General features: G+C 38.8%; 1 protein-coding gene across 1 annotated transcript in view; it reads left to right on the forward strand.

Moving 5' to 3' along the window:
* Positions 1-1,248: 1,248 nt before the first annotated feature.
* The window catches only part of SHCBP1 (SHC binding and spindle associated 1), a gene marked incomplete at both ends in the record, with an annotated part of 33,312 nt that continues 9,918 nt past the window's right edge, over positions 1,249-24,642 (forward strand). The window contains 10 exons of the mRNA XM_084257105.1: positions 1,249-1,357; positions 4,334-4,498; positions 4,680-4,795; positions 6,184-6,392; positions 11,226-11,318; positions 14,181-14,414; positions 14,501-14,669; positions 15,268-15,388; positions 19,137-19,268; positions 19,786-19,904. Of these exons, the coding sequence (XP_084113231.1) occupies positions 1,249-1,357; positions 4,334-4,498; positions 4,680-4,795; positions 6,184-6,392; positions 11,226-11,318; positions 14,181-14,414; positions 14,501-14,669; positions 15,268-15,388; positions 19,137-19,268; positions 19,786-19,904 (1,467 nt within the window). The remainder of the gene's footprint in view (positions 1,358-4,333; positions 4,499-4,679; positions 4,796-6,183; positions 6,393-11,225; positions 11,319-14,180; positions 14,415-14,500; positions 14,670-15,267; positions 15,389-19,136; positions 19,269-19,785; positions 19,905-24,642) is intronic.

Below are 24,642 nucleotides of genomic sequence, written 5' to 3' on the forward strand. Positions count from 1 at the left end.
GTGGGCCTTGTGGGTGGGAGGGTTAAAGAAGACAATTATGAGAAAGCTAGCTTACTTCTCAAGGTCCTATTCTAGTCTTCATTTTATTGTTCTGAGTGTTTCACCTCCTGGTGCTCAATATTTGTTCAGTGAACGAATAAATGTAAGGTCAGATTCTGTACACGAGAGTCAAAGAAATCTTGTTTTCTGAAAAGCTAGCTGAATTAAGTGCAGGTTTCCACAGTCAGCTCCATTTCGTTTCACTCAAAAGAGATCTGGGAGACGTTAGCACCAGGTTTTCCTTCGAGGCAGAAGTGGAAATGTTTTCCCTGCAATAAGACCATGTAGGGTAACTGGACCAGGGTCTCCCCCCCTCTGTGGGACTCATCCCACCTCTGCCATCAGCGGCCCTTCTAACTCTGACAGGTCATGGTTCGGTGGAGGTAGGAAGGTGGGCTTCTGGACTGTGCCGAGTTCAAATTAACTTCTTAATGATTCCAATTTCTCATCTGTAAAATGGGACTCATATTATTTTTTGACTCATAGGATTTTTTTTGACCATTGAGTGGGATGAAGCAGGTAGAGCATGCCGAGGGTGTCTTGTACACAGTACTGAATGAACGTTAGCTGTTATTGTTGGAGGCTATAGTTGCCTTTGATTAATTGATATGGGTAAAACATGCTTTCACTTACTAAATTTAATTTAACTTTTGAAACGATCGTGTGTGTGTGTGTGTGTGTGTGTGTGTGTGTGTGTGTGTGTGTAGCAGGGCAGTGAAGGGGAGGAAGGGGCAGGTGGCAGGGGAGGGAGGAAGAGGAGAGAAGGGGGCTGACTTGGTGGTCTCAGGAGGTTTGGTGCCACCTGGGCCAAAATCTAACAACAATTGAAGTTGTTCTGAGAGGTGAACTGACTTGCCCAAACTACTGCCACAATTATGGTAGAAACATGTCTAAATATTATGGTTTTGTGACTCCCCGCCCTGGGCCTTTTCCTCTATATCCCATTTAGTTTCTTGAAAATCATCCCAAATTAGGTCCAATTCAAACGCGTCCCAGTTGGCGCAGAAACAGAGGCTGAGACGGGCCCTGCCAGCAGATGGCGCTGCGGCGCTGTCTCCCGCGCGGGCCGAGGCTGGAGGAGGCGGGGCTTCTGCGGAAACCGAGCGCGCAAGCCTTTCTTTCATTGGTCCAAGCGCTTCGGCCCCTGTCCAATCGGAAGCCCCTCCGTCAGCACGCCCTCGAGCCGGCCGCGGCCCGCGGAAATTTGAAATGGCTGACGGGTGGCTGGCGGGTGGCGGGCCGGGGCCGGCGGCGATGGCGCCCGGGCCGGGGCGCCCGGACTGGACGGCGGAGGAGGAGCTGGCGCCCCTCGACCAAGGTGAGCCCCCCGCCGCCCGGCCGTGGCGCCGCCCCCGAGCGGCCGGCCCGATCCGGCGGCCCGCGGCGGCGGGACCCCCCGGAAGACCCCAGGGCAGGGCGGGCCGGGCCGGGCCTCCCCACCCGGAAGTGGGCGCGCTCCGGGGCTCGGCGGGGCTGGGCTCGGCCTCTGCACCCGCGTCCCGGAGGGGGTCGCGGGCCACGCGCCTCGGCCTGCGGGACGGAGCCCGAGCCGGGCTTGGGGACGGTGCGGAGCAGCTGCGGTGCCCCGAGGCCCGAGCCTGAAATTGGAACCCGAGTCCCTTAATTCTTTCTTTCTTTTTTTTTTTTTAGCATTTTTATTTTATATATTTTTTACATCATTTTTCATTTTTGCACAATGGATGCGTTTTCATATTGGTTATAGTCCCCATACAATTCCCACCCCCTTGTTTTGATCCTACATCCCCCCCCCCTTAGTGTGTCTCTGGTGTATAGATTCTTGTTGATTTTTTTTTAAATTTTATTTTTATATTCCCCATACAGTTGCAACCCCCTTATTTTGATCCCAATCCCTCCTTTCCCCGCTCCCCCCCCCCCCAAAGTGTGTCTCTGGTTCATAGTTGTTTGATGATTTTGATTTTTTCTTTCTTACAGTTATTCTTTTTCCTGGTCCCTTATTTAAGTTCTCTAGATTCCTGCTATGAATGAGACCATCTGGTATTTTTCTTTTTCTTTCTGGCTTATTTCTCTGAGCATGATCCCTTCCAGCTCCATCCATGTTGCTGCAAATTGCACTTTTTTATTTTATTTTATTTTTATTTTTATATATATGTATATTTTTGTGGGACCCTCACCCGTGGCTGGGGATCGAACTGGTGCTGCAGAGGCTGCGGGCAGCCTGGCAACCCAGCGCTCAACCGCTCTGCCACCAGGGGAGGCCCAAATTGCATGTGTTTATATAGCTGCTTGTTGATTTTGATTTTGACTTTATTATAATTAGTCTTTTTCCTGGTCCCTTATTTAGGTTTTCTAAATTCCTGCTTAATTCTCAGTCCTTTCTACCGCTTCGTGCAAGTCCCATATCTTAAGCTGGTTCAGATTTTTTAATTTAACATTTTCAGTTGTGAAGTGGAAAGGGCCGATGAAGTGAGCAAACATGGGTGTGACTTAATTCCATTTCTAACCCTTCTCCTGAATTTGTAAAAATGTCTTCAGTTTCAGTTTTCCTTGTGGAGAACAGTAGCCGGGGGACACAGCTGAAAAGATAAAGTGTAATTTGTGTGAAATGTAACAAAGTGGCTGTAAAGAAATGTGCTGGAGGGAGGGTGTCTTAACCTTTTTAAATTGTTACTATGCACATAATGTAAAAGTTACCATCTTAACCATTTTAAGTGTGACAAATACACTTGTGTGTATGAAATACATTCCTTGTGCAGCTGTCACCATCCCCACAACTCTTTTCACCTTGTAAAATGGAAACTGCACCTATTGAACAGTAACTCCTGTTGGCCCTCCCCCTAGCTCTTGGCAACTGCCATTCTAGCTTCTGACTTAATGGATTTGATTTTCCACCTCACATCCATGGAACCCTATGGTACTCCTCTTTCTGTGACTGGTTTATTGCACTCAGCATGTCATCAAGGTTCACCCACGTTGTAGCATATTGCAGAATTTCCTTTCCTTTTAAGGCTGAAAAATATTCAGTGGACCCTCCATAGTGTTTTCCAAAGCAGCTGTATCATTTTATGTGCCCACTCCCAGTGCACAGTGGTTCCTATTTCTCCACATTCTTGCTAACACTTCTCTCCTTTCCTTTTTTGGGGGGGCGGGGGGAGGTAGTAGCCATCCTAATGGGTATGAGGTATTATTTCTTTAACATTTATCTGTACTGTGTGATGGGTACTGTTGTGATTAACAAATCATTTATTTCCCTTAATTGAAATAGGCATACTATTTTCGTCATCCCTTTATAGGCAGGAAACTAACACACAGAGATTGTCTCACAGGGGGCAAGATATTGATGTCCTCTGAGGCACGTATGCATGGGTAAATGTGAGCAGAGGACACTTGAGTATACTTTGATCCTCTCTGGGGCCAAGTAATTCTGGTGGCCTGAACAGGGGCAAAGACGTCTAAAGAAGGAGAAAATAACTAGGGGGAGGGGAGTAGGGAGAGGGGAAAGGCAGCGGCAGCAGCTTCTGCTGCTGCTACCTCTCAGATCCCCTCCTGGAAGCCACCTATGCAAACTTGTTTGCCAATCTTAACGTTACCCTTAGCATTGTTTATTTAGTAGTTGTTTTATCTCTTAGAAACATATTACACAGAAGTAGATGTGCCACTGGCCAAATCATGCCTTATGATACATAATTACATACAGCCCAAACCTAATGTGATTAGCATTTTCTAATCTTTTCCTTAGACACAGTCATTGAAATTAGTGAGGGGGAACCTAGTAGCTTTAATGAAGTAAACCTTATGCATTATTAAGAATCTTTCATCCCTGTTGGGATGAAACCCTTTGATAGACTGATATTGTAGGAAATAGAGGGAGCCTTCAACTCATTGGAGAGGGAGTATAGGAAATCAGCTCCTTATTCTAATGAGACTATGGAATTGTTTTAGTTAAGAAAAAGAGAAGATATTTAACCATTATAAGTTGCTTGCCATTGTAAAATCATAGTTGTGTCATTTGAGAGAGAGCTTGGGTGAAAGCCACTGAATTAAAAAAACCAATCTTCTTATGCCTCCCTGAAAAACCTCACAGACAACCAACCACAAGGACTAAGCTATGAAAGATTTTAAGTTCTTTTTGTTTTGAAGTAGAACTTGGATTTTGAAATGTTTGTAAGTTTGGAAAACTGATAGAGATAAGTAAAGCATCATATCTAAATCCTTGTTTGTATTTTATTTGGCTTTTTTAAGCAAGGATATAGAAAGACTTGATAAGCACTGAAAGTGTCTGGATTGTTGACCTTGCTTATTTTTGTTATTTTAGGTTTGTTCCAAGATGAAGATTCATGCAGTGATTGTAGCAATTATAAGCCAGGGAGCAGTTTACAAAGTTTTGTGTTGGAAGGAAAAACTCTTTTTCCAGAAATGTTCCAAACGAGTCATCTTTTGTTCTATGAACGGTTCAGAGCCTATCAAGATTACATTTTAGGTGAGTATGTTCTCTCTGTCTCTCTCTCTCTTTTTTTTTTTTTTTTTGCTGCTCTTGTTTTTTAGTGTACAAGTCTATCTCAGTCCCTCAGACTGCCAGTTGTTGGTTCTGAGAAAGTGCTTTATTAATTTCTCTTTGCTTTATGCAATCTCAATTCTTACTGTGTTTAATTTGTTTGTAGCTGACTGCAAGGCCTCTGAGGTAAGAGAATTCACAGCTGAGTTCTTGGAGAAGGTCCTTGAACCATCTGGATGGCGGGCGGTCTGGCACACTAATGTGTTCGAGGTACTGGTTGAGGTAAATTTAATTCTGTTGTTAAGACATTTGTCTCTAGCTAAGAGCACTTTCCTTCAGAGTGTTATAGCCAAGTGCTTATTTTTAATTAAAGTTTATGAGCTGATTGAAAATAGCAAGTTTTTCACATCCAATTGCCATGGTGTATGAAGTGTTCTGAAAATTTTAAAGGCAACTGAGGAGGAACTACCAGGGAGTGAAGGTGGTTTAAATATCCGTGTCCTTTGACAGGGGAAATGGATTGTAAACCTATGAAGTGGAGGAGATATTTGAGATCATTTAAAAAATAAAAAGGCTTAATTATGAAGTTTCAATATGGAGTTTCAGTTAATTTTTTACCTTTTAGTTGTAGGCCATTAAGTAGCTGAACCCAAATAGGCATTTTAAAACTAGTCTTATTTTTGCCAACAAATTTGTAGAGATGTGGTTAATTTCTTGATAATGTGTCTCATTGCAGAAAGTAAAAACAATCTTATTTTTCAACTGACTGAGCCTTTTACGTTAAATTTGCGCTCTAATTACAGTTGAGAATTTTCCTGTTTGCTAACTGGACCACAGAAAACTCTCTTAAACTAAATTGTTAAACCAGAGAGTTCAAATACAAGTTGTTGTTGCAGCTCTTTTAGAAAATGACTTCACATACTGCAGTGATTATGCACAAGCAGTAGGTTGCAGCTGTTCCTAGTGATTTTTAAATTTTGGATTATGCTAATACCTTTGGTTGCAGTTCAGCAATTAATTTGGCTTTGAGAACCCTTTACCCCCTCTGTTCTCTAAGAGCAGTCAAAATCATTGTTTAAAAAGAGAAAAGTGCTAATGTCTTAGAGGTTCTAAGCAGAGCTCTGCTTAGAACCTCTAAGACATTAGCACTTTTCTCTGCTTAGAACCTCTAAGACATTAGCATTTATCAAAGGCCTGGTGCTGGCTTATGACTTCTCATTGTGCTGGAGACATTTATAGTCCAAGCTTCTTCCAATACCCTTCATGACCTGGTCTCCTTTCTCACTTTATCTCCTGCTGTTACCCCTTTCTGAGCCTCCATCTGTCAAGCTTGTCTGTACCACAGGGCCTTTGTATCTTCCTGCTCTTCAAATGACTGCTTTCTTTTTATACATTTTCGTTGCAGCTCTAAAGTGACTTCTGACTATCCCAGCAAAACCAGACCACCCCTGCTAGTTATTCACATACTTGTCACCATCTTGTGGCTTGTTTCTCTGACTACTATGTAACCCCCATGTGGAAGAGAGCCAGGTGCATCTTTGTCCTTTATTTTATGGAAGAAGGCTCTCTGTACCATTTCTTGTTTTAAAAAATCAGGTTGTAAGCAGTGTTTCATATGTGTGTCTTAATTTCACTTTCCATTATTTATGTCCCATTATTTTAAATTTCAGGTCACAGATGTGGATTTTGCAGCCTTGAAGGCAGTGGTGAGACTGGCTGACCCATACCTTTGTGAATCTCAAGTGAGCACTTTTACCTTGGAGTGTATGAAAGAGCTTCTTGAGCTGAAGGAACATCAGTTGCCCTTGCAGGAACTGTGGGTGGTGTTTGATGATTCTGGAATATTTGACCAGACGGCACTTGCAGTGGAGCATGTCAGGTAGGAAGAGAGGTTGATAAAAATAACCTGTGGCCAGACACTTTAGATGAAATATAGTAACTCTGGTCTGATGTTACACCAAATGTAAAACTCAAATTTGGTCTTTGTAATATTTTAAAATATTCAAAGATTAAGTACTCTTTAAATTAAAACATTTTCTTAAATGTTTAAAATTTTCATTTTGAGATAATTTCACGTTGTAGAAAAGCTGAAAAAAAAATAGTACAAAGAATTCCTGTGTAACCTTTACTTAGTGTCCCCAGGTGTTAACAAAAGACAGAGGATTTTAATTTGGTTTGTTTATATTTAGAAGCTTCATTCAAAGTTATGGATGCTCAGCCTTACAGCTGAGGTCTTGAATATAGGAGGAAAGAGAAGGAAGACAGGAAGAAAGTGAAGAAGATGGTCTCCCATGACTTGTGCACTGTTAAGACTAACAGCCGTTTTTTTTTCAGTGTTGTGTCTGGTTCAAGATGGCGTTTCTCAGATTTCTTGCTGAATCCTTAAGGGATGTGTTTATGCCTGTCAGCGTTTATTGGTGTAGTTAATTTCCACTTCCACTAGTGCACCCTTTGTCTCTTAAGTGAGCAGGAATCCCATATTTGGATTAATCTTTATACTTTCTTAGCTTTCAGATAAATCTTTTCAGCTAGTTCCTGAATCTTTTCAGCTAGGACCTTCTGTATATAAACATATTCACTAAATCTTTTAAAATGGCAGCTTAAAAATGGACTTTTACATTCCTTGAGAAACTGGAAGATAGGATAAGATAATGCTCATCTTGATATTGTTGCTTGGTGTTCTGTAGTTTAAAATGAACTTTCTAGTGTCTATACTGTTAGTGAGTTAACCTGGTTTTGCTGAGTTTCATTGAATACTCTACAAGGAAGCAAGTGTCTAGGGCCCTGCTTCTGACTTCTCATGGAAGATTTCTAATTGTGTGAAGAGTGTTTAACCCTAGGTGTTCAATATTAGGCTAAGCAATAGAAATCGAAAGAATTGGCGGCTGCTCAGAACCTAGACAACTACCTGATGTTTCTCTCATTACAAAATTCATCATTTCGAAGGTGAAGGGGTAGCTGATGAATTTAGGAAATTAGCAATCGGGTATCTTGTGTATGAGTACAGAATTTGGTAGAAAGACAAGTATCTAGAATGGTAATGGTGTTATTTGAAGGCAAACCTCACATATTTCCTCGAGTGCCATGTCCTCAATAAAGGGTGAGTTTGGAGGAAACACACACAATCACCATCACCAGGGAACTGTTAGTTTAAAGGCAGGAGTTAAATCTCAAATAATCACACAAAGGTATACATGACTGGAATCTATAGTGAGTAAACAGTTACAGAGTATCCTCAGACTAGGCAGGTAGCTGTTATATGATTTTCCTCAGGAAAATCATTTGAACTTGGGTCTAAAGGGTTATCTCTGTGAAAGGGATTGGGGCAGGAGGTGGGGGGGAAAGTTCAGGATCTCAGTGAGTTCACGTTGCTGAAACGCCAGTGTAGCTGGAGCACATTTAGCATGGGAGAGACCTGGGGAACCAACTTAGAGAGATTGTAAGGGGTCAGAAGTTGCAGAACTTTGTCAATCATTTTTGTCTTTAAGAGCAGTAGGAAGTGGGGCCTCCCTGGTGGCTTAAGGGGTTAAGAAGCAACCTATGAAGCTAACCTCAGCCTCTGCAGTACGAGTTAGATCCCTGGCCAGGGAGCAACCCACATGGCCTAGCAGACCTCTCCTGTCTTGCCCGCTGCTCCCTTCAGCAGTGTATTTTGGTCAATCTGCCTGTTCTGTTTCCCTCAGTCTCTGGTGAATCCTCATACCCCCGCATCTCTGGCCTGTACCCCAGTTCTTGTATGCATAAATAAATAAATATTTAAGATAAAAAAGAGCGGTAGGAAGCCATTAAATGGTTTTCATTCAGGAGTGGATCTGCTTTTGTTTTAAAAGATTCGTTTTGGCTGCTATGTGAAAAATGAATAGAGGGAGATGGACTAGGGAGATCAGATAACAAGAAAGTGGAGATATGGAGATGGAAGATTGAAGCTTATTGAGAAAGTGGAATGGCTAGGACTTGGTGGTGGAATGGATATATGGGGGATGAGATGTGAGTGGCTAGGGGGATTTCTGTCCTGAGAGAATGAACACTAGAGGAGGTACAGATGGGAATGCTAGGTGAATGCCCAGTATGGAACTGGCAAGGATAATATTTGAGCTGAGTCATGAAACCTAAATGTAAGCTTAGCAGGTGGAGAAGGTGGAAACCTAACCAGCATGTCACATGGAGGTGAAGATGGGAGTTTGCATGCAGGGACTCTGAGGAGACACGTTTGCATTCTTCTCTTTTTTAAAGATGGGCTCTAGACGGTAAAGAGACTGGCAGTCCAATCTATGAAAGTTAAGAGATGGTTTCATTTTCATTGCTTTTCCCTTTTCATAGCAGAACTTCTTGACAGTTCCATATAGTCATAGTGTGGACTTCCTGGTATTCTAGTATTGCTGTTACCCCCCTACTGCATGACTGAAATTGTGCTTAAGGTCACCAAAGCCCTCCTAGTTGTTTGGTCTTTCCTAATCTTCTCAACACTATTTCCTTCCAGCTTCTGAGACCCCACTCTTCTGATGGCGCATAGCTTTCTTGGTCGTGTTGGCTGATTCTTCCTCTTGTCCTTGAACTTCAGGGTGTTGGACTTACCCAGGGATAGGTCCTAGCCTATTTACTCTTCTCTAATCAACATTGGAAACACGTTAGAATCACTGGGGAATTTTCTTTTTTTTTTTTTTTTAACTTTTTAAAAAAAAAAAATTTTAAGATTTATTTTATTTATGTAAGAGCTGGGGTACAGGCCAGAGTTGCAGGAAGGTGAGAGGACTCACCAGAGACAGAGTGGGGAGCTGGGAACAGGCAGACGACCAAAAGCACTGCGGAGGGGAGCAGCGGGAGAGACAGTAGAGGTCTGCCCTGCCATGTGGGATTCTCCCTGGCCGGCCGGGAATCCAACCGGTGCTGCAGAGGCTGCGGACAGCCTCACAGCACTGCGCTCAACCCGCTGCGCCACCGGGGAGACTCAACCTGGGAATTTTCTTAATAAGAGTAGTCCAGGGCCTCCCTTGGTGGCGCAGTGGTTGAGAGCTGGGCTGCGAAGCTGCCCGCAGCCTCTGCAGCGCCGGTTCGATCCCCAGCCACTGGCGAGGGTCCCACATGGTGTGCAGACCTCTCCTGCCGCCCCGCTGTTCCCCTCAGCAGTGTACTCCGGTCCTTCTGCCTGTTCTGCTCCCCACTCTGTCTCTGGTGAATTCTCTTACCCTCCCACGCTTCGCATTGTACCCAGTACTTCTATAAATAAATAAATCTTTAAAAAAAAAAGAGTAGTCCAACTAATACATAAGGAGGAATGATAGGATTGGATTATATCTATATTTTACGACCACTAATGAAATAAAGGTTGTGCAGTGATCATCAATCGCTGCTATAATTGTTGGGTGAAAAATTTTGTAGATAGGTCAGACTGACAGCACCTTATATACTGATCAATCTTTACTGTGTTATTAAAAGAGATGAAACATTATGTGTTTCTTGATGGAAGCACATTGTCCTTCCCTTGAATATTTTTGCTTAAAAATCCTGATCCAGATCAAGACTCTGGATCTTTCCATCAGTTTACTACACTTAAAAGAAACTGAAAAACATGTTAAATGATCCCCATGGGGATGCAATCAATGGAATTTGAAGTAGGAAAACTATTAAATAGCGAGGGGAAAAAGAAGGATGGATAATCTATAGAAATAAAAAGTGATTTAATAAAATTCAATCACTCACCCTTGTTTGGACCCTGATCTGACAAGCTGAAAGACAACAGCAGCAGCAAACAAAACATGGAATATTTGGATATTAAGGAATTAAAACTTTCTTTGGTATAAAGATTTATTTTAGGGACACATACTGAAGAAATTATGAATGAGGCAGGAGAGGTGCTCTAGAATGTTATGAATGATACATGTCTGAGGTTTCCTCCAAAATAATCCAGGGCCAAGGTGGTGTGGGGAGGGAAACAGAAGTAGTGAATAGTAGTAGAGATGAAATCAGATTGCCTATGAATCAATAATTGTTGAAAAAGGGTAATGGAAACATGGTAGTAATGATACAATTAGCTCTTGTATTTTTTAAAGTTTTCCATAATAAAAAATTTGTTACATCACTTGAGGAGCTTTAAAGGTGAATGCCTTCCTCCTTTGGCCTTCAGCCCTGCAGAGGTTCTGGTTTATTGGTCTGGGATAAGGTTGGGAATCAATTTTAAAAGCTTCCTAGGGACTCCAATATGCAGCCAGGATTGAGATCTACTACTTTATATTATGTCCCTAGATAATCTCATCTGTTGTTTTAATACCATTGATAGTCTGATGATTCCTAGATTTATATCTCTAGCTCTGACCTTTCTCGTGAACTCTGGGTACATTCATCTGCAAAGTTGACATCATCCATCCACATGCAGGTCTAATAGTCATCTCAGCTGAATGTGGTGAAAACACAACTCTTTGTTTTCAACCCAAACCTGTTTCTCCCTCTTTCTTTTCTATCTTAACAAATGGCACAAGCACCCACCCAGTTAGAGATGGTCAATAAATAGTTCTGATACAAAGAAAATCCTAACAGAACCAGTGTTATGTGAAAACTTATTTAGCAAATTCAAGAAAGTCTTTATGACTCATGGCTATTGAATGTAGCAATGTACAGCATTCTCTGCTATAGCTGATGGACTTCTTTTGATTTACTCTTTAACTCCCACTAACATTTTGAGCTAGAGCTTGAATTGAATGATACTTCCTTTCAGGTTTTTCTACCAAAACATTTGGAGGAGTTGGGATGAAGAAGAGGAGGATGAGTATGATTATTTTGTCAGATGTGTGGAGCCTCGATTGAGATTGTAAGTGTTTATTGTGACCTTTTTGGAAAAATAGCTATCTATGGTTTAATTTTACCTGTGTGGTATATATACACCCACAGTATGGGCACATATACATATATGGCCCACAGACAGAAACAGATTGATAAAGAAATAGTATAATTCATTGATAAGTTATTAAAAGAAACTGATAGAAGTGCAGACATTCTACTTTTAGTGTTTATAAGCTGAGTCTAAAAACAGTTCATGAACATAGCTCAGTGCTGTGTAAATCTGAATAAAACTGTTGAGCTAATGTGTTAATAAAAACTCTATTAAATTTAAAGACAGTTGTTTGAAAAACAGTGAATTTAATTGAATTATAGAGACTGCTTATTTTTAAAAGTGTGCTTTTAAAGACAAGGCTTTACTCTAAATTCCTACAGTAAAACAGTGTAGGCTAAACCAGTAGATTTGAGTCAGCCAGGATGTTTTGGCAATCTATTTTCCTTAGATTATTTGACAATAGATGAAAATACCAAGTAGTTAATATTGGTGAATACAAATTTCTAAAATACTGGGACACATTCATCTTCTAATTTATCAAATTCTGGTAGGGAAAAACTATTTTCATACAAAAAAAAAACCCAAATTAACCAAGTAACTGAAATGTGGCATTTAGCCTTCCACTAGATGGTGCCCTAAGACCAGGTAATTTTTCCTTATAGTCATCATTGGTTATTTAGTAGACAGTCCTGCAATAAGGATAAAATTAGAAGTTAAACTCCCAAAAAAAAAAGCTATAGATGTTATTTTTCCCCTGCATTAGATGATGTGGTTATATAAGATAAGGCAGTAACTCTTTAATTTTTTTAGAATCCAATTTGATTTAGTAAGTTTCTCTTGGTTTAAATAATTAGTAAAAAATCTGTAAAAGGTCTGGTTATAGTTCGGCCTGGTTTAGCATTATATGATTTTAGCGCTTCCTAAGTTGGCTGTGCTTTCTTTCCAATTTTTTCATTGTTCATTTCCTGTTTTCCTAATGTAGGCAATAAAATACCAGCATTTTAATAAGTTTGTGTATTTTCTAATTTTGACATACTTGCTCTTAAAGAGTGATGGTTGATTCCGACTGAAGTGAAATATAGTAGGTAAATATCCAGTATCTGGCAAGCTTGTTCGTGGAAAAAACTGCATTCTGATTTCATAGCCCTATGTGTGAACAACAAGAAACATACATACCTTGTACATTATTGGCAGACAGGGTAGCATAAGGGAGGAATTGTTTTCAGTTATGGAGAAGAAATTCTGGTACTTGTTGGGGAAACTGGAATATTATCAAATGTGGGCAGATGCTTTAAAAAGATCTCTGGGCTAAGATAGGAGTAGAACTATCAAGAGGCAAGATTTAAATGGAATCAAACCATATTGTCTTGATTTTGCATTGTGTGGTAAATATTTTTCCTTTCTAATTCAAAATACTCTGCTTCAAAGCTTGTGGGTTTGAGACACAGATACTGGTTCATTGCTTCCAGACTAGAAGTATCACTATAATGAGAAGAAATAAGCTGATTGGCATGGATATTGGAAATGTTAAGAAACTTATTTTAAAATTTGAGTCTTAATTTTAATAACGTAATACACTTGATCAAGCAATTGGTTTGGTCCCCAGTTTCTTGTTTGCAAAGTGGATTTCCAGAATGTCTTTAAATGAGTATGGATTAACCAAAGCAGACAAAATCCTTGCTTTTCAAGCTTTACTTAATTCATTTACTTGAAATGTGGAAATATTTGTTTTAAGTACTTCTTGAATGTTAGCCATAATAAGATGTATATTTGTTTAGGATGTCCTATCCCCTTTCTTATTTAGAGCATGACAGAGTTAAAAAAAAAAAAAACAAAACAACATCATCTAAGGCAATAGTGATCAACCTTGGCTTGTACATTTGAATCCCCGGGGAACTTTATAAAAAAAATACCTCTGCTTCTAGGGACCAATTTAATTCATCTGGATCAGGACCTGAGCATCTCTATTTTTAAATGCTCTCTAGTGATTCTAATATGTAATCAAGGTTGAGAAACCCAAGCCTAAGATATAGATTGTCAATATACTTTTAACTGAGAAATAAGGCAATTATTTTAAAACTATAGGTAATGACAATATTGGACTTTATTTTCAAATCCATTAATTTCTCATCCATTAACTTGATTGTACATTTATTCATTAGCTTATTGAATCTAGAAATATTTTTTGTTCTGTTTATATTTTTGAGAACATATGTAAATAAATTTTAAATACCAGTAATGTTGTTCAATACAAAGTTATTTTGTTTTAATTTCTAGTTTATTTGTGACAACTTTTTTTCTCAGAAATCTAAGTTTCTAAAATTGTCAGCATGATTTTGTGCCAGAGTACTTTAAATTTGGGGAAGGACCAGATGATTTGAATCATTTCTAAATTTAATCCTTTAAATTTGATAATATTAAACCCTGATGTAAAACTATTTGGGACATTTCCTTCCCCACCCCTACCCCCAGATTGCTCTCTGCCACCTATTAAGATTTTGAATCTAACATATGAGAAAATAATTTCTTTTTAAATAATGAGTGCAAATGGTGCAACACGAATGTTCATTGTTTCTAGAGCATAAATGCTTGGATCTAAGGGGAAAAAATAGCACTCCTCAAAAGAAGAAAAAGTAGTGACCCTAATGAAGTGGTGCTTAAAACTTTCAATAGCTTCTACTTATAATAGAGTGCTATTAAGAAAGACTGAACATGTACCTGAGCTAGATAATGTAAAACGCTTTTCTTACTGGGTCTTTGAGGACTAAATGGGCTGTCTTACTTATAGGAAAATGTGTCTGAAAAGCAATGGATTTCAACATGCTTTTAAACTTTTAGGCATTATGACATTCTTGAAGACCGAGTTCCTTCAGGACTTATTGTTGACTACCGTAATCTTTTGTCTCAATGTGAGGAGAGTTACAGGAAATTTCTAAATCTGAGAAGCAGTTTGTCGAATTGTAACTCTGATTCCGAGCAAGAGAACATCTCCATGGTGGAAGGGTTAAAACTGTATTCAGAGATTGAACAGTTAAAACAAAAGCTAAAACTCATTGAGAATCCTTTGTTGAGGTATGTATGTCTTTGTTATTCTTAGCTAACTGACATCTTATCAGCTGCCTTACTGAGAACTGATAGGTCTGTTTCACTTCTTTAAGGTACGTGTTTGGTTATCAGAAGAATTCTAATATGCAAGCAAAGGGCGTCCGTCCAAGTGGTCAGAAGGTCACACACGTGGTCTCTTCCATCATGATGACTGGTCTGCTGCAGTCCCTGCTTAGGGATAGGCTTTGTCAGGAGCCTTGTAAGGAAGAAATAGAAATTCGGGTAAGAGTTTCTTGCTTCAGGTTGCTTTCTTCTGAGTCACTCCAAGTTTTCATGAATTCTACAAAGTGTTTACAGAAGCTTGCTACAGCTGTTTGTCTGTGAAATAGAAAGTAGCGTGAGAACTGTCTTTCATCAGCACTTAGCAAGTCTGCTTTGGGCTCAGTGCAGTTTAAGGAGATGTTTAAGGATAGACTCACCTCTGCGAGGTTGCAGGCTCAGGTCCTGACCACTTTCATAAGACCAATATCACCATAAAGTGAGTCACATTATTTTTGGCTTCCCAGTGCATATAAAAGTTATGTTTACACCATATTGCAGTCTATTAAGTGTGTATTACGTCTAAAAAACAATGTACATACCTTAATTAAAAAATACTTCATTGCTGAAAGATGTTAACCATCAAGTCTTCTTCAAGTCATAATCTTTTTTACTGGTAGAGCGTCTTGTAAAAAATGTAATATCTGAAGTGCCATAAAGTGAAACTCAATAAAAAGGGAAAAGTGAGGCTATATCATTTCCTTTTCAAAAAGTACATGAAGGTAATTGAAGTAATACTTAGGTTTGGGGGGTATATATTTGCAATAATGTTGTTTTCTAGTTCCATAGTGATCCATTGTCCGCTATAAATGCCTGCTATGAAGGTGACACTGTTATTATTTGTCCTGGTCATTACATGGTACCTGGCACATTCTCCATTGCTGACTCCATTGAGTTGGAAGGTGAGTATAGACAATCACACAACCAAACTCTCGTGCATGATCCACTTAAGAAAACATAAAATCACTGACCTTGTTGAAGCTTTGAGGATGATTTCAACCCATTTGATTTCAAATGAGTAGCCTTGAGGCATTAAGGGTAGTTAAAGCTTATAGGAGATGGATCAGTGCTTGAGTAACTTGGGGTGTTTCTTTGTGGCATTGTGCTTGTTGGGAAGACAAGTACCTGTATCTATAAAGGGTCCGTTAGGAAGAAGCATACTTTCCAGATTGTAGGTGGTTTATGGAAAGGAAATTTCACATCTAGCATTAAAAAAAAAAAAAATTCTCAGCAATTTTTTAAATGTAGTATTTTTTTATTTGCTGTTTACTCTTGTTTTGGATGTGTATTCGTTGCTTACTCTTATTAGTCTTGTGTATGTGATGGATATATTAGTGCATGGTTTTTTGTTATAAATTTAGCTTATTTTTTTAAGCGGTATAGTAAAGCACATTTAACTTGAAGTTGGGCCAAAAAGACTTTATCTTAATTCTTTAGAAGCTTGCTGAATGTCACAGATTCTCTACTTTTTTTTCCCCTTGACCAAGGTGTGCTTTTGAGAATATTAATGTTGAAATAACTTTTTAACCATTATAACCTTATTGTACATCTAGAGTGATTCCTAGATTTAGGTTACTTTACAGTCATTCATCCTGGTCCTGTATATTTTCATAACATGTCAAATTTAGATGCACCTGTTCAACTATTTACCAAAAGAGCTTCAAGTTAGCAATAAAGCTTGTAATGCAAAAAATCATATATCATTTTGGGACTTATGCAGCTGTTCACAAACTGCTTAAGCTATGTTCTTTATCTTTATCTTGTCAAAACTTCTTAATGGAAGCAAGCCTGGGAGTTTAATGCCCTGCTGTTCACTGGCACATCACCTCACCCCCTTTTTTGTTTTATGTGTGTAATTTTTGTTTTTCCTCTCCAATATTTGAATATAATAGATGTGTGTATAAATATATAACACATTTGCAGAATAAATCACTTCAATAACAACACTTATTTCTTGGCATAGTGAAAATAGCAGTGATATTTTAGATTGTGTTGTAGTTAAAAGTTCTAGATTGGTGTGGAAATTACAATGTAGTTGCTAGAGTATCATAAATAACCATCTAAAATTCTGATACTTAAGTATATAAATGACTGTAAATTTACTAACACTGAATTTCTGAAAATTTGGGAAATCACATGGTTTCTCTAATATGAATATATGGAGTACTTTTTCATGAGTAAGATTACAGTTTATTTGATAGTGATCTATATCTAACACTTATAATACAAGATATATATTAAGTACCTACTATATACAGGATGTTACTATTACTTATATATAGTAGGGTTTTTCCTTCTTGTGTAGGACATCCATTCACTTAGGTGATGATTTTATGTTTTAAACTATTGAGAACACATAACTTGTTTAATGTAATAATCTTATTTCTTCTTTTACTATGGTAATTTTTTTATATTTTTAATTTTTCTGATGGCACAAAACTGGTTATTGTAGAAAGTGTGCAAAGCATAAGCAGATGCGTAAAATCAGACAATAATTCACAATCCAGTCATTCAGATTCCGCTGCTGTTAGTGAGCCCATGGGACAGAGTCTTCTTGCATTCTCTAGTGCCCTTGAAGGCTTGTCTGTACTCTTCAAGTGTAGCTAACTTCAGTGACTGCCTATTTTATGCAGTTACTGCTTTCTTTTATTCATTTTTAGACAATCAGTTATTTCTTATAGCTTTGTCTATATGGTTTTGGTTTTTGGTGGAAACAGGTTAGAGCTCTAGTTTTCTGGTACTCCATACTTTTGTAAACCCATTCAGATGTCTGGTATACATTATCAGTTTGATTAAGGTTTGTAGAAATCCAATGGTTTTTTTTTTTTTTTTTTTTTTAACAAGATAGACCTCTTTCCTAATAGCTAAAACAGTTTTAAGTTACTTTGTCAGATTTTAAATGTTGAAGAGACATGTTTAATTATCTATCTTGAGAAATGCTTAGACATTTCAAACTTAATTTATAATTGAATAAAGGAATCTTAAATTAGGAGAAACAAACTTAAGGACTGAATCCTTTAAAGCCTCAGACCCGATTGTGAGTACTTAGGTTTGTTATTATTTTTTTTATAATAATTTGGCAAGTGAATTTACTGCTCAGCTGGTTTAAGACGGTTGATAGCGTAGTCTTCCTGATAAATGGGAGCAGACTGAGGAATTGTTATGGTTAAAACTTATGTATCCTGTGAATAGCTTCTTGGACCCAGTTTCAGCATGAGTGTGTATGGAGGCCTCCTTACACAAACAAACAATTCCCAGAAGCCAATGTTGTGTCCAAGAATTTTACTCAATTCTGATGTAATCTCTCAGAGATAGCATTGCATTCCACAGGCAGTGGACTCAGTATCCTAAGACTGTCCTTCACTTCAGCTACCAGTTGCAAGGCTTCTGACAGGCTTTAATCAAAAGTTCCATGACCCCCTCCTTGGGCTCTCTTAATTTGTAAGAACTTCACAGAACTTTTTTTTTTTTTTTAAAGATTTATGTGTTTATGCATACAAGAACTGGGGTGTAGGCCAGAGGTGCACTTGTAGGGGGTGAGAGGATTTGCCAGAGAGAGAGTGGGGAGTGGAATGGCCAAATCTACTGAAATACACTGCTGAGGGAGCGGTGGGTGAGACAGGAGAGGTCTGCTCCCTGGCCAGGATCGAACTCATGCTGCAGTGACTGGCAATAGCACTGAGACTTTAACCCCTGTACCACCAGGGAGGCCCCGTACTTCCAAGAACTTTTGCAGTCCCTTTACTCACTAGGTTACCAGTTTATGAGTTGGTTATAACTCAGGAGCTACCAGATGAAAGAATGCAGTTTCCTGAAACTTTCATGTGTGTGTGTTTTTTTTTTAAAAGATATATTTATGCATACAAGAGCTGGGGTACAGGCCAGAGATGCAGGGGATGAGAGGATTCACCAGAGGCAGAGTGGGGAACAGAACAAGCAGACTGACTGAAATACACTGGTGAGGGGAACAGTGGGTGAGACAGGAGAGGTTTGCCTTGCCATGTGGGTTTCTCCCTGGCCAGCCAGGGAGCGAACTCGTGCTGCAGAGACTATGGATTGCTTCACAGTGTGGTGCTTAACCCCTTGAGCCACCAGGGAGGCCCATGAAACTTTTCACCTGCTTACCAAATGGTGAACTCTAAACCTTGTCCTTTTGGGTTTTTATGGAGGCTTCATGACACAGGCATGTTTGATTAACTCATTGGCAGTTGAACTCAATCTCCAGCCCTTCTTCCCTCCCTGGAAAAATCAGGGAGTTGGACTGAAGAATCCAACCCTCTATCCTTCTACTCACATGGTTGAGTCCCGTGGAAAGTAACCACTTATCCTCTAGTCCAATCCAAAAGCCACTTCATTAATATAAAACTCTGGGAAATTTTCCCTCCTGGGAAGTTTGAAAGGTTATGGGAGCTGTGAGTACTATGAATAAAGACCAAATATATTTGAGAAATCTGTTTTGCTCATCTCAATGAGCAAATATATGTTTCTTAAAAATCGCACCTGCTTTAAACAATTTATGTGGGGAAATAATTTACTATTTAAATGCAACTGGATTGACTGGGTTCAAATCTCCTTTGGAGTTGTTTGAAATGGAGAAATCTGTCATAGCGATTTTGTTTAGATGTTTTCCAATCTTGTTTTCTTCATTAGGATATGGTCTACCAGATGATATTGTAATAGAAAAGAGGGGCAAAGGTGATACTTTTGTGGATTGTACTGGTGCAGATATTAAAATCTCAAGCATAAAATTTGTTCAGCATGATGCCGTAGAAGGAATCTTAAGTAAGTGAATATTTTGTGTTTTTTCCTTTCCCTGGAAGATACAATAAGCTACCACTTGAGTATATGGAGGACTGATTATTTATTAAATAAAAATTATTTATTTACATAGCATAGTGACTGGGAAACTTACCCCAAAGTCAAAGTAGTTCAGTCCTTCTATAAAATTTGTTAGTTTAATATTTGTTTCTGTGTGATCAGTTTTTTTTTTCTTCTAAATATCCAATATTGTGGTCTTGTGTTCTATAAGAAAGTTACTTTTTGATGCTTTTGTTTGTAATGCTTTTTAACTTGATTTTGCATTTCTGAAGTCATATTTTAAATAATGCTACTTTTAGATTTTAGACAATAATTGAAACAATTGTTTTCATGCATTATGAATTTGTAATTCTAGTAACAAAGTTTAAATGGTAGTTATTGAGACATACTCAGACTATATCTAATGACAGCTTTAGGTCATTTTTAATGTTGAAAAGACACATTACTTCTTAAGGCAGTTGATTGCATGTTTTCATCATAGTCATTCACCGTGGCAAGACTACACTGGAAAACTGTGTACTGCAATGTGAAACAACAGGAGTCACAGTACGAACATCAGCAGAATTTTTAATGAAGAACTCAGATTTATATGGTGCCAAGGTATGATAATCTCTTGTCCTTTTGGCAAATAGTTTAAAGTTCTAAATGAGAAAATAAAGTGTGGGACCAACATGTAAATGCTTACTGCTATTCTCATTCCTCAAAGAAGTTCAGATACATATGGTAAGTAAGCCAGACTCAATTGTGTAATATTCTTTAGAATTTCAAATAGGTTAGGAAGGAAAATAATATAAGTTTCACAGTTTCTCTATGGTAACTTTGAAAGATGAAGGTCCTTCATTAATTTTGTAAATAATTTTGTAGCAAGTGTAGTTTAGTGCTTTTTTAAAAATTAGATTTTTTGTTTTGAGATAATTGTTGATCCATATGCTATTGTAAGAAATAATAGGGATATCCTGAATGTATACTCTTTACCAGATTTCCCTAATGGTAACATCTTTGAAACTCATATAGTATCACAACTAGGATAACACGGATTCCATCAAGTTGAATATTTCCATCCTTTGCAGTTGTATCCACTTGCTTCTTCTGACCTCTTCCTAAGATGCGGGCAAACCCTAATCTACCTCCCATTTCTATTATTTCATCATTTCAAGAATTTTTTATATATATATGTAATCATACAGTATATACTATTTCACTCTGGAACTTCATCCACAGATTGGTGGTTGCATGTACCAATAGTTTGATCTTTTTTTTTTTTTTACTGCTGAGTAATATTCCATAGTATGTCCCCAGCAGGTATTTGTGTGAATATTGTTTTTATTTCTCTGGGATAAATTATCAGGACTGTAGTTGTGGGTCATGTGGTAGTTGGATGTTCAGTTTTTAGGAAACTGCCAAGCTGTTTTCTAGAGCAGTCATATCACTTTACTTTCTCACCAGCATTGAGTAATCCACTTTCTGTATGCTCACTAGCTTTTGGTGTTTTCACTTTTTTTTTTTTTTTTTGCCATTATTGTGATATGTACGTGGTTTTCATTGCATTTTCCTAGTGGTTAATGATGCTGAACACTTTAAAATGCTTATTTGTCATCCCTATCTCTTCAGTGATATGTCTATTAATGACCTTGTCCATTTTCTAGTTGGATTGTTTGCTCTTTTTAACCATAGAGATTTGAAAGTATTTTATGTACTAGACACTGGTCCTTTGTTGGACATGAGATTTACAGATATTTTTATGCTAGCCTGTAGCATGTGTTTTTATCTTCACATGAACTTTCACAGAACAAAATATTAAATTTTGGTGACATTCAGTGTGTCAACTCTTCCTTTGAGGGTTGTGCTTTTGGTTTAAAAACTCATTACTTAACACTAGATCTTAAAGATTTTCTATTTTTTTCCCTAAAAATTCATTGTTTACCTTTGTACTTAAGGTTATGATTCACTTTTGAGTTACTTTTGGTATAAGATGTGAGGTCAAGGTTCATTTATTTGCTTTTGGATGTCCAATTGTAACTGCACCATTTCTTAGAAAGGCTATGTTTCCTCCAATAAATTGATTTTTACACTTTTGTTAAAAAGTCATTTGGGTGTATTTGTGTGGGCCTATTTCTGGATTCTCTATTCTGTTCTACTGAGCTGTACTTATCCATCAACCAATATGTCTAAACTATATATTAAATCTTGAAATTAGGTAGAGTGATTCCTCTTACTTTATTAATCTTTTCCCAAAATTGTTTTAGCTGTTTGGTCCCTCTGCCTTATAATATATTTTTAGAAAACTCTCATATATATCTACAGATATATGTATATATCTACATATATATGTATATATGTATGTACGTGTGTGCGTATATATATATCCTGTTGTGATTTTTTTCTCTTGTGATTTTGATAGGAATTCCTAGTAAACATATCTGTCAAGTTGGGGAGGATTTTTCAAGTTGAGTCTTTTAACCTGTGAGCATGATAGGGCTCTCCATTTATTAGATCTTTGGTTTCTTTCATCAACATAGTGTAGTTTTCAAATGTTCAACATCACTTGTAATCAGGGAAATGAAAATCAAAACCACAATGAGATATCATCTTAACCAGTAAAAAATGGCATATATTAAAAAAATCCTAGCAACAACAAATGCTGGCGAGGATGTGGAGAAAAAGGGACTTTCCTACACTGCTGGTGGGAGTGCAGACTGGTCTGACCATTATGGAAAGCTGTATAGAGGTCCCTCAAACTACTAAAAATGGAGCTTCCAGGGCCTCCCCAGTGGCGCAGCGGTTGAGCGCTGGCTTATGAAACTGCCCGCAGCCTCTAAAGCGCCGGTTCGATCCCTGGCTGCTCCCCAGCCACCGGTGGAGGATCCCACATGGCGCGCAGACCTCTCCTGCCGCCCTCTGCTCCCCTCAGCAGTGTACCTCGGTCCTTCTGCCTGCTCTGCTCCCTGCTCTGGCTCTGGTGAATTCTCTCACCCTCCCACGCTTCTGACGTACCCAGTGCTTGTATAAATAAATAAATAAAAATCTTTAAAAAAAAAAATGGAGCTTCCATATGATTTAGCAATTCCACTCCTAGGAATCTACCCAAAGGACACAAAAACATTACTTCAAAAGGATATCTGCACCCCAATGTTTATTTTATTTTATTTTTTTATTTTTTTTAGATTTATTTTTATTTTATTTTATTTATTTATACAAGCACTGGACAGTCAGAAGTGCGGGAGGGTGAGAGAATTCACCAGAGCCAGAGCGGGGAGCAGAGCAGGCAGAAGGACCGAAGTACACTGCTGAGGGGAGCAGCGGGCAGCAGGAGAGGTCTGCGCGCCATGTGGGACCCTCCTCCGGTGGCCAGGGGGCAGCCGGGGATCGAACCGGCGTCGCAGAGGCTGCGGGCAGCTTTGCAACCCAGCGCTCAACCGCTGTGCCACCGGGGAGGCCCTTTATTTTATTTTTTTAAGATTTATTTATTTATTTATACAAGCACTGGGTACAGTCAGAAGTGCGGGAGGGTGAGAGAATTCACCAGAGCTAGAGCGGGGAGCAGAACAGACAGACTGACGAAATACACTGCTGAGAGTGGGGCAGCGGTTGCGGCAGGAGAGGTCTGCCATTACATGTGGGACCCTCGCCAGTGGTCGGGGATTGAACCGGCACTGCAGTCTGTGGGCAGCTTCTCAGCCCAGCGCTCAACCGCTGCGCCACCGGGGAGGCCCTGCCCCCCAATGTTTATTGCAGCACTGTTTACGATAGGTAAGCTCTGGAAACAACCCAAATGCCCAAAAACAGAGGGCTGGATCAAGATGTGGTATATATACACAGCAGGATATTACTCAGCAATCAGAAAAGATAAACTCATGTGATTTGCAGCAACATAGTTGGAGCTGGAAGAGCTTATGCTCAGTGAAATAAACCAGAAAAAGAAAAATATTGGATGGTTTCACTTATAGGAGGAATATGGAGGAGCCAAATAAGTGATCAAGAAAAAAAATTATAACAAGCAACTATAAATCAGAGACATTCTGCAGGGGAGGAGGAGAGAGAAGGATCCAAACCGGAGGGAAGAGCACAAGGGACTATGGTGATGGTGTGGGGGTGAATTGGTGATGGGAACTGTATGGGGACTACACCTGAGAGAAGAAAGCATATATAGTACAAAAATAAAGAATGATGTAAAATATATATAAAATAAAAAACAAAACAAAACATAGTGTAGTTTTCAGCATGCATGTCTTATATGTGTTTTGTTTAGATTTGTACCTAACTAATTTTTTGGAATCATTATAATTGATAATGTATTTTCTTTTTTTTAATTAAAAAAATTATTTATTTATGCATACAAGAACTGGGGTATAGGTCAGAGGTATGGGGAGTGAGCAGATTCACCAGAGACAGAGTAGAGAATAGAACAGGCAGACTGACTGAAACACACTGCTGAGGGGAGCATCGGGCAAGACAGGAGAGATCTGCCGTGCCATGTGGGTCACCTATCTGGCCAGGGATCGAACTCGTGCTGCAGTGGCTGCGGTTAGCTTCACAGTGCTGCGTCTTAACGCCACCAGGGAGGCCCGATAATGTATTTTCAATTTTAATTTTCATGTGCTCATTGCTAGTATAAATGTAATTTATATTTGTATGTATGTTTTGTATCCTGTGACTTTGCTGAACTTATTAGTTGTAGGAGTGTTTTTATGTATTCTATATACACAATAGTATCATATGCAAATAGGGATTTTCTATATAGACAATATTGTCATCTGCACATAGAGACAATTTCTTTCTTTCTTCCCTAGCTATATGTCTTTTGTTTTCTTTTCTTGCTTTATGGCAATGACTGGCACTTCCCACCCTCTTGAATAAAAAGTTGTGATAGTGGATATTCTTACTTTCTTCTTCATGTTAGGAAGGATGCATTCAGTATTGTACCATTAAGTATAAGATTAACTATAGGTTTTTGTGGATATTCTTTATTGAGTTGAGGAAATTCTCTACTTCAGTTTTCTAAGAATTTTTATAATGAATGCTTTTTGATTTTTATCAGTTTTTATCAAATTGATATTTTCACATGATTTTTCTTTTTGGAAGAAAGAAAATGGTAGATTATATTGATTGATCTTCAAATTTTCAAACAATCTTTCATTTCTGGAATAAATCCTACTTAGTCAAATTGTTAGGGGGAAAGGATGTCCTGAGATAATCTCATACAGGCTTTGTGGACTCCACCCCCACTCCAGACTAAAGCCATCAGGACATTGGGGAAGACAAATCCCATCACCACCAAGGGGAGGGTGGCTGGGACCTGAGGGTGGAGTTGGGCAGCCAGGTTGGATATAAAAACCAA

This window comes from Talpa europaea, assembly GCF_964194135.1.
Source record: "Talpa europaea genome assembly, chromosome: 16".
NCBI lineage: Eukaryota > Metazoa > Chordata > Mammalia > Eulipotyphla > Talpidae > Talpa > Talpa europaea.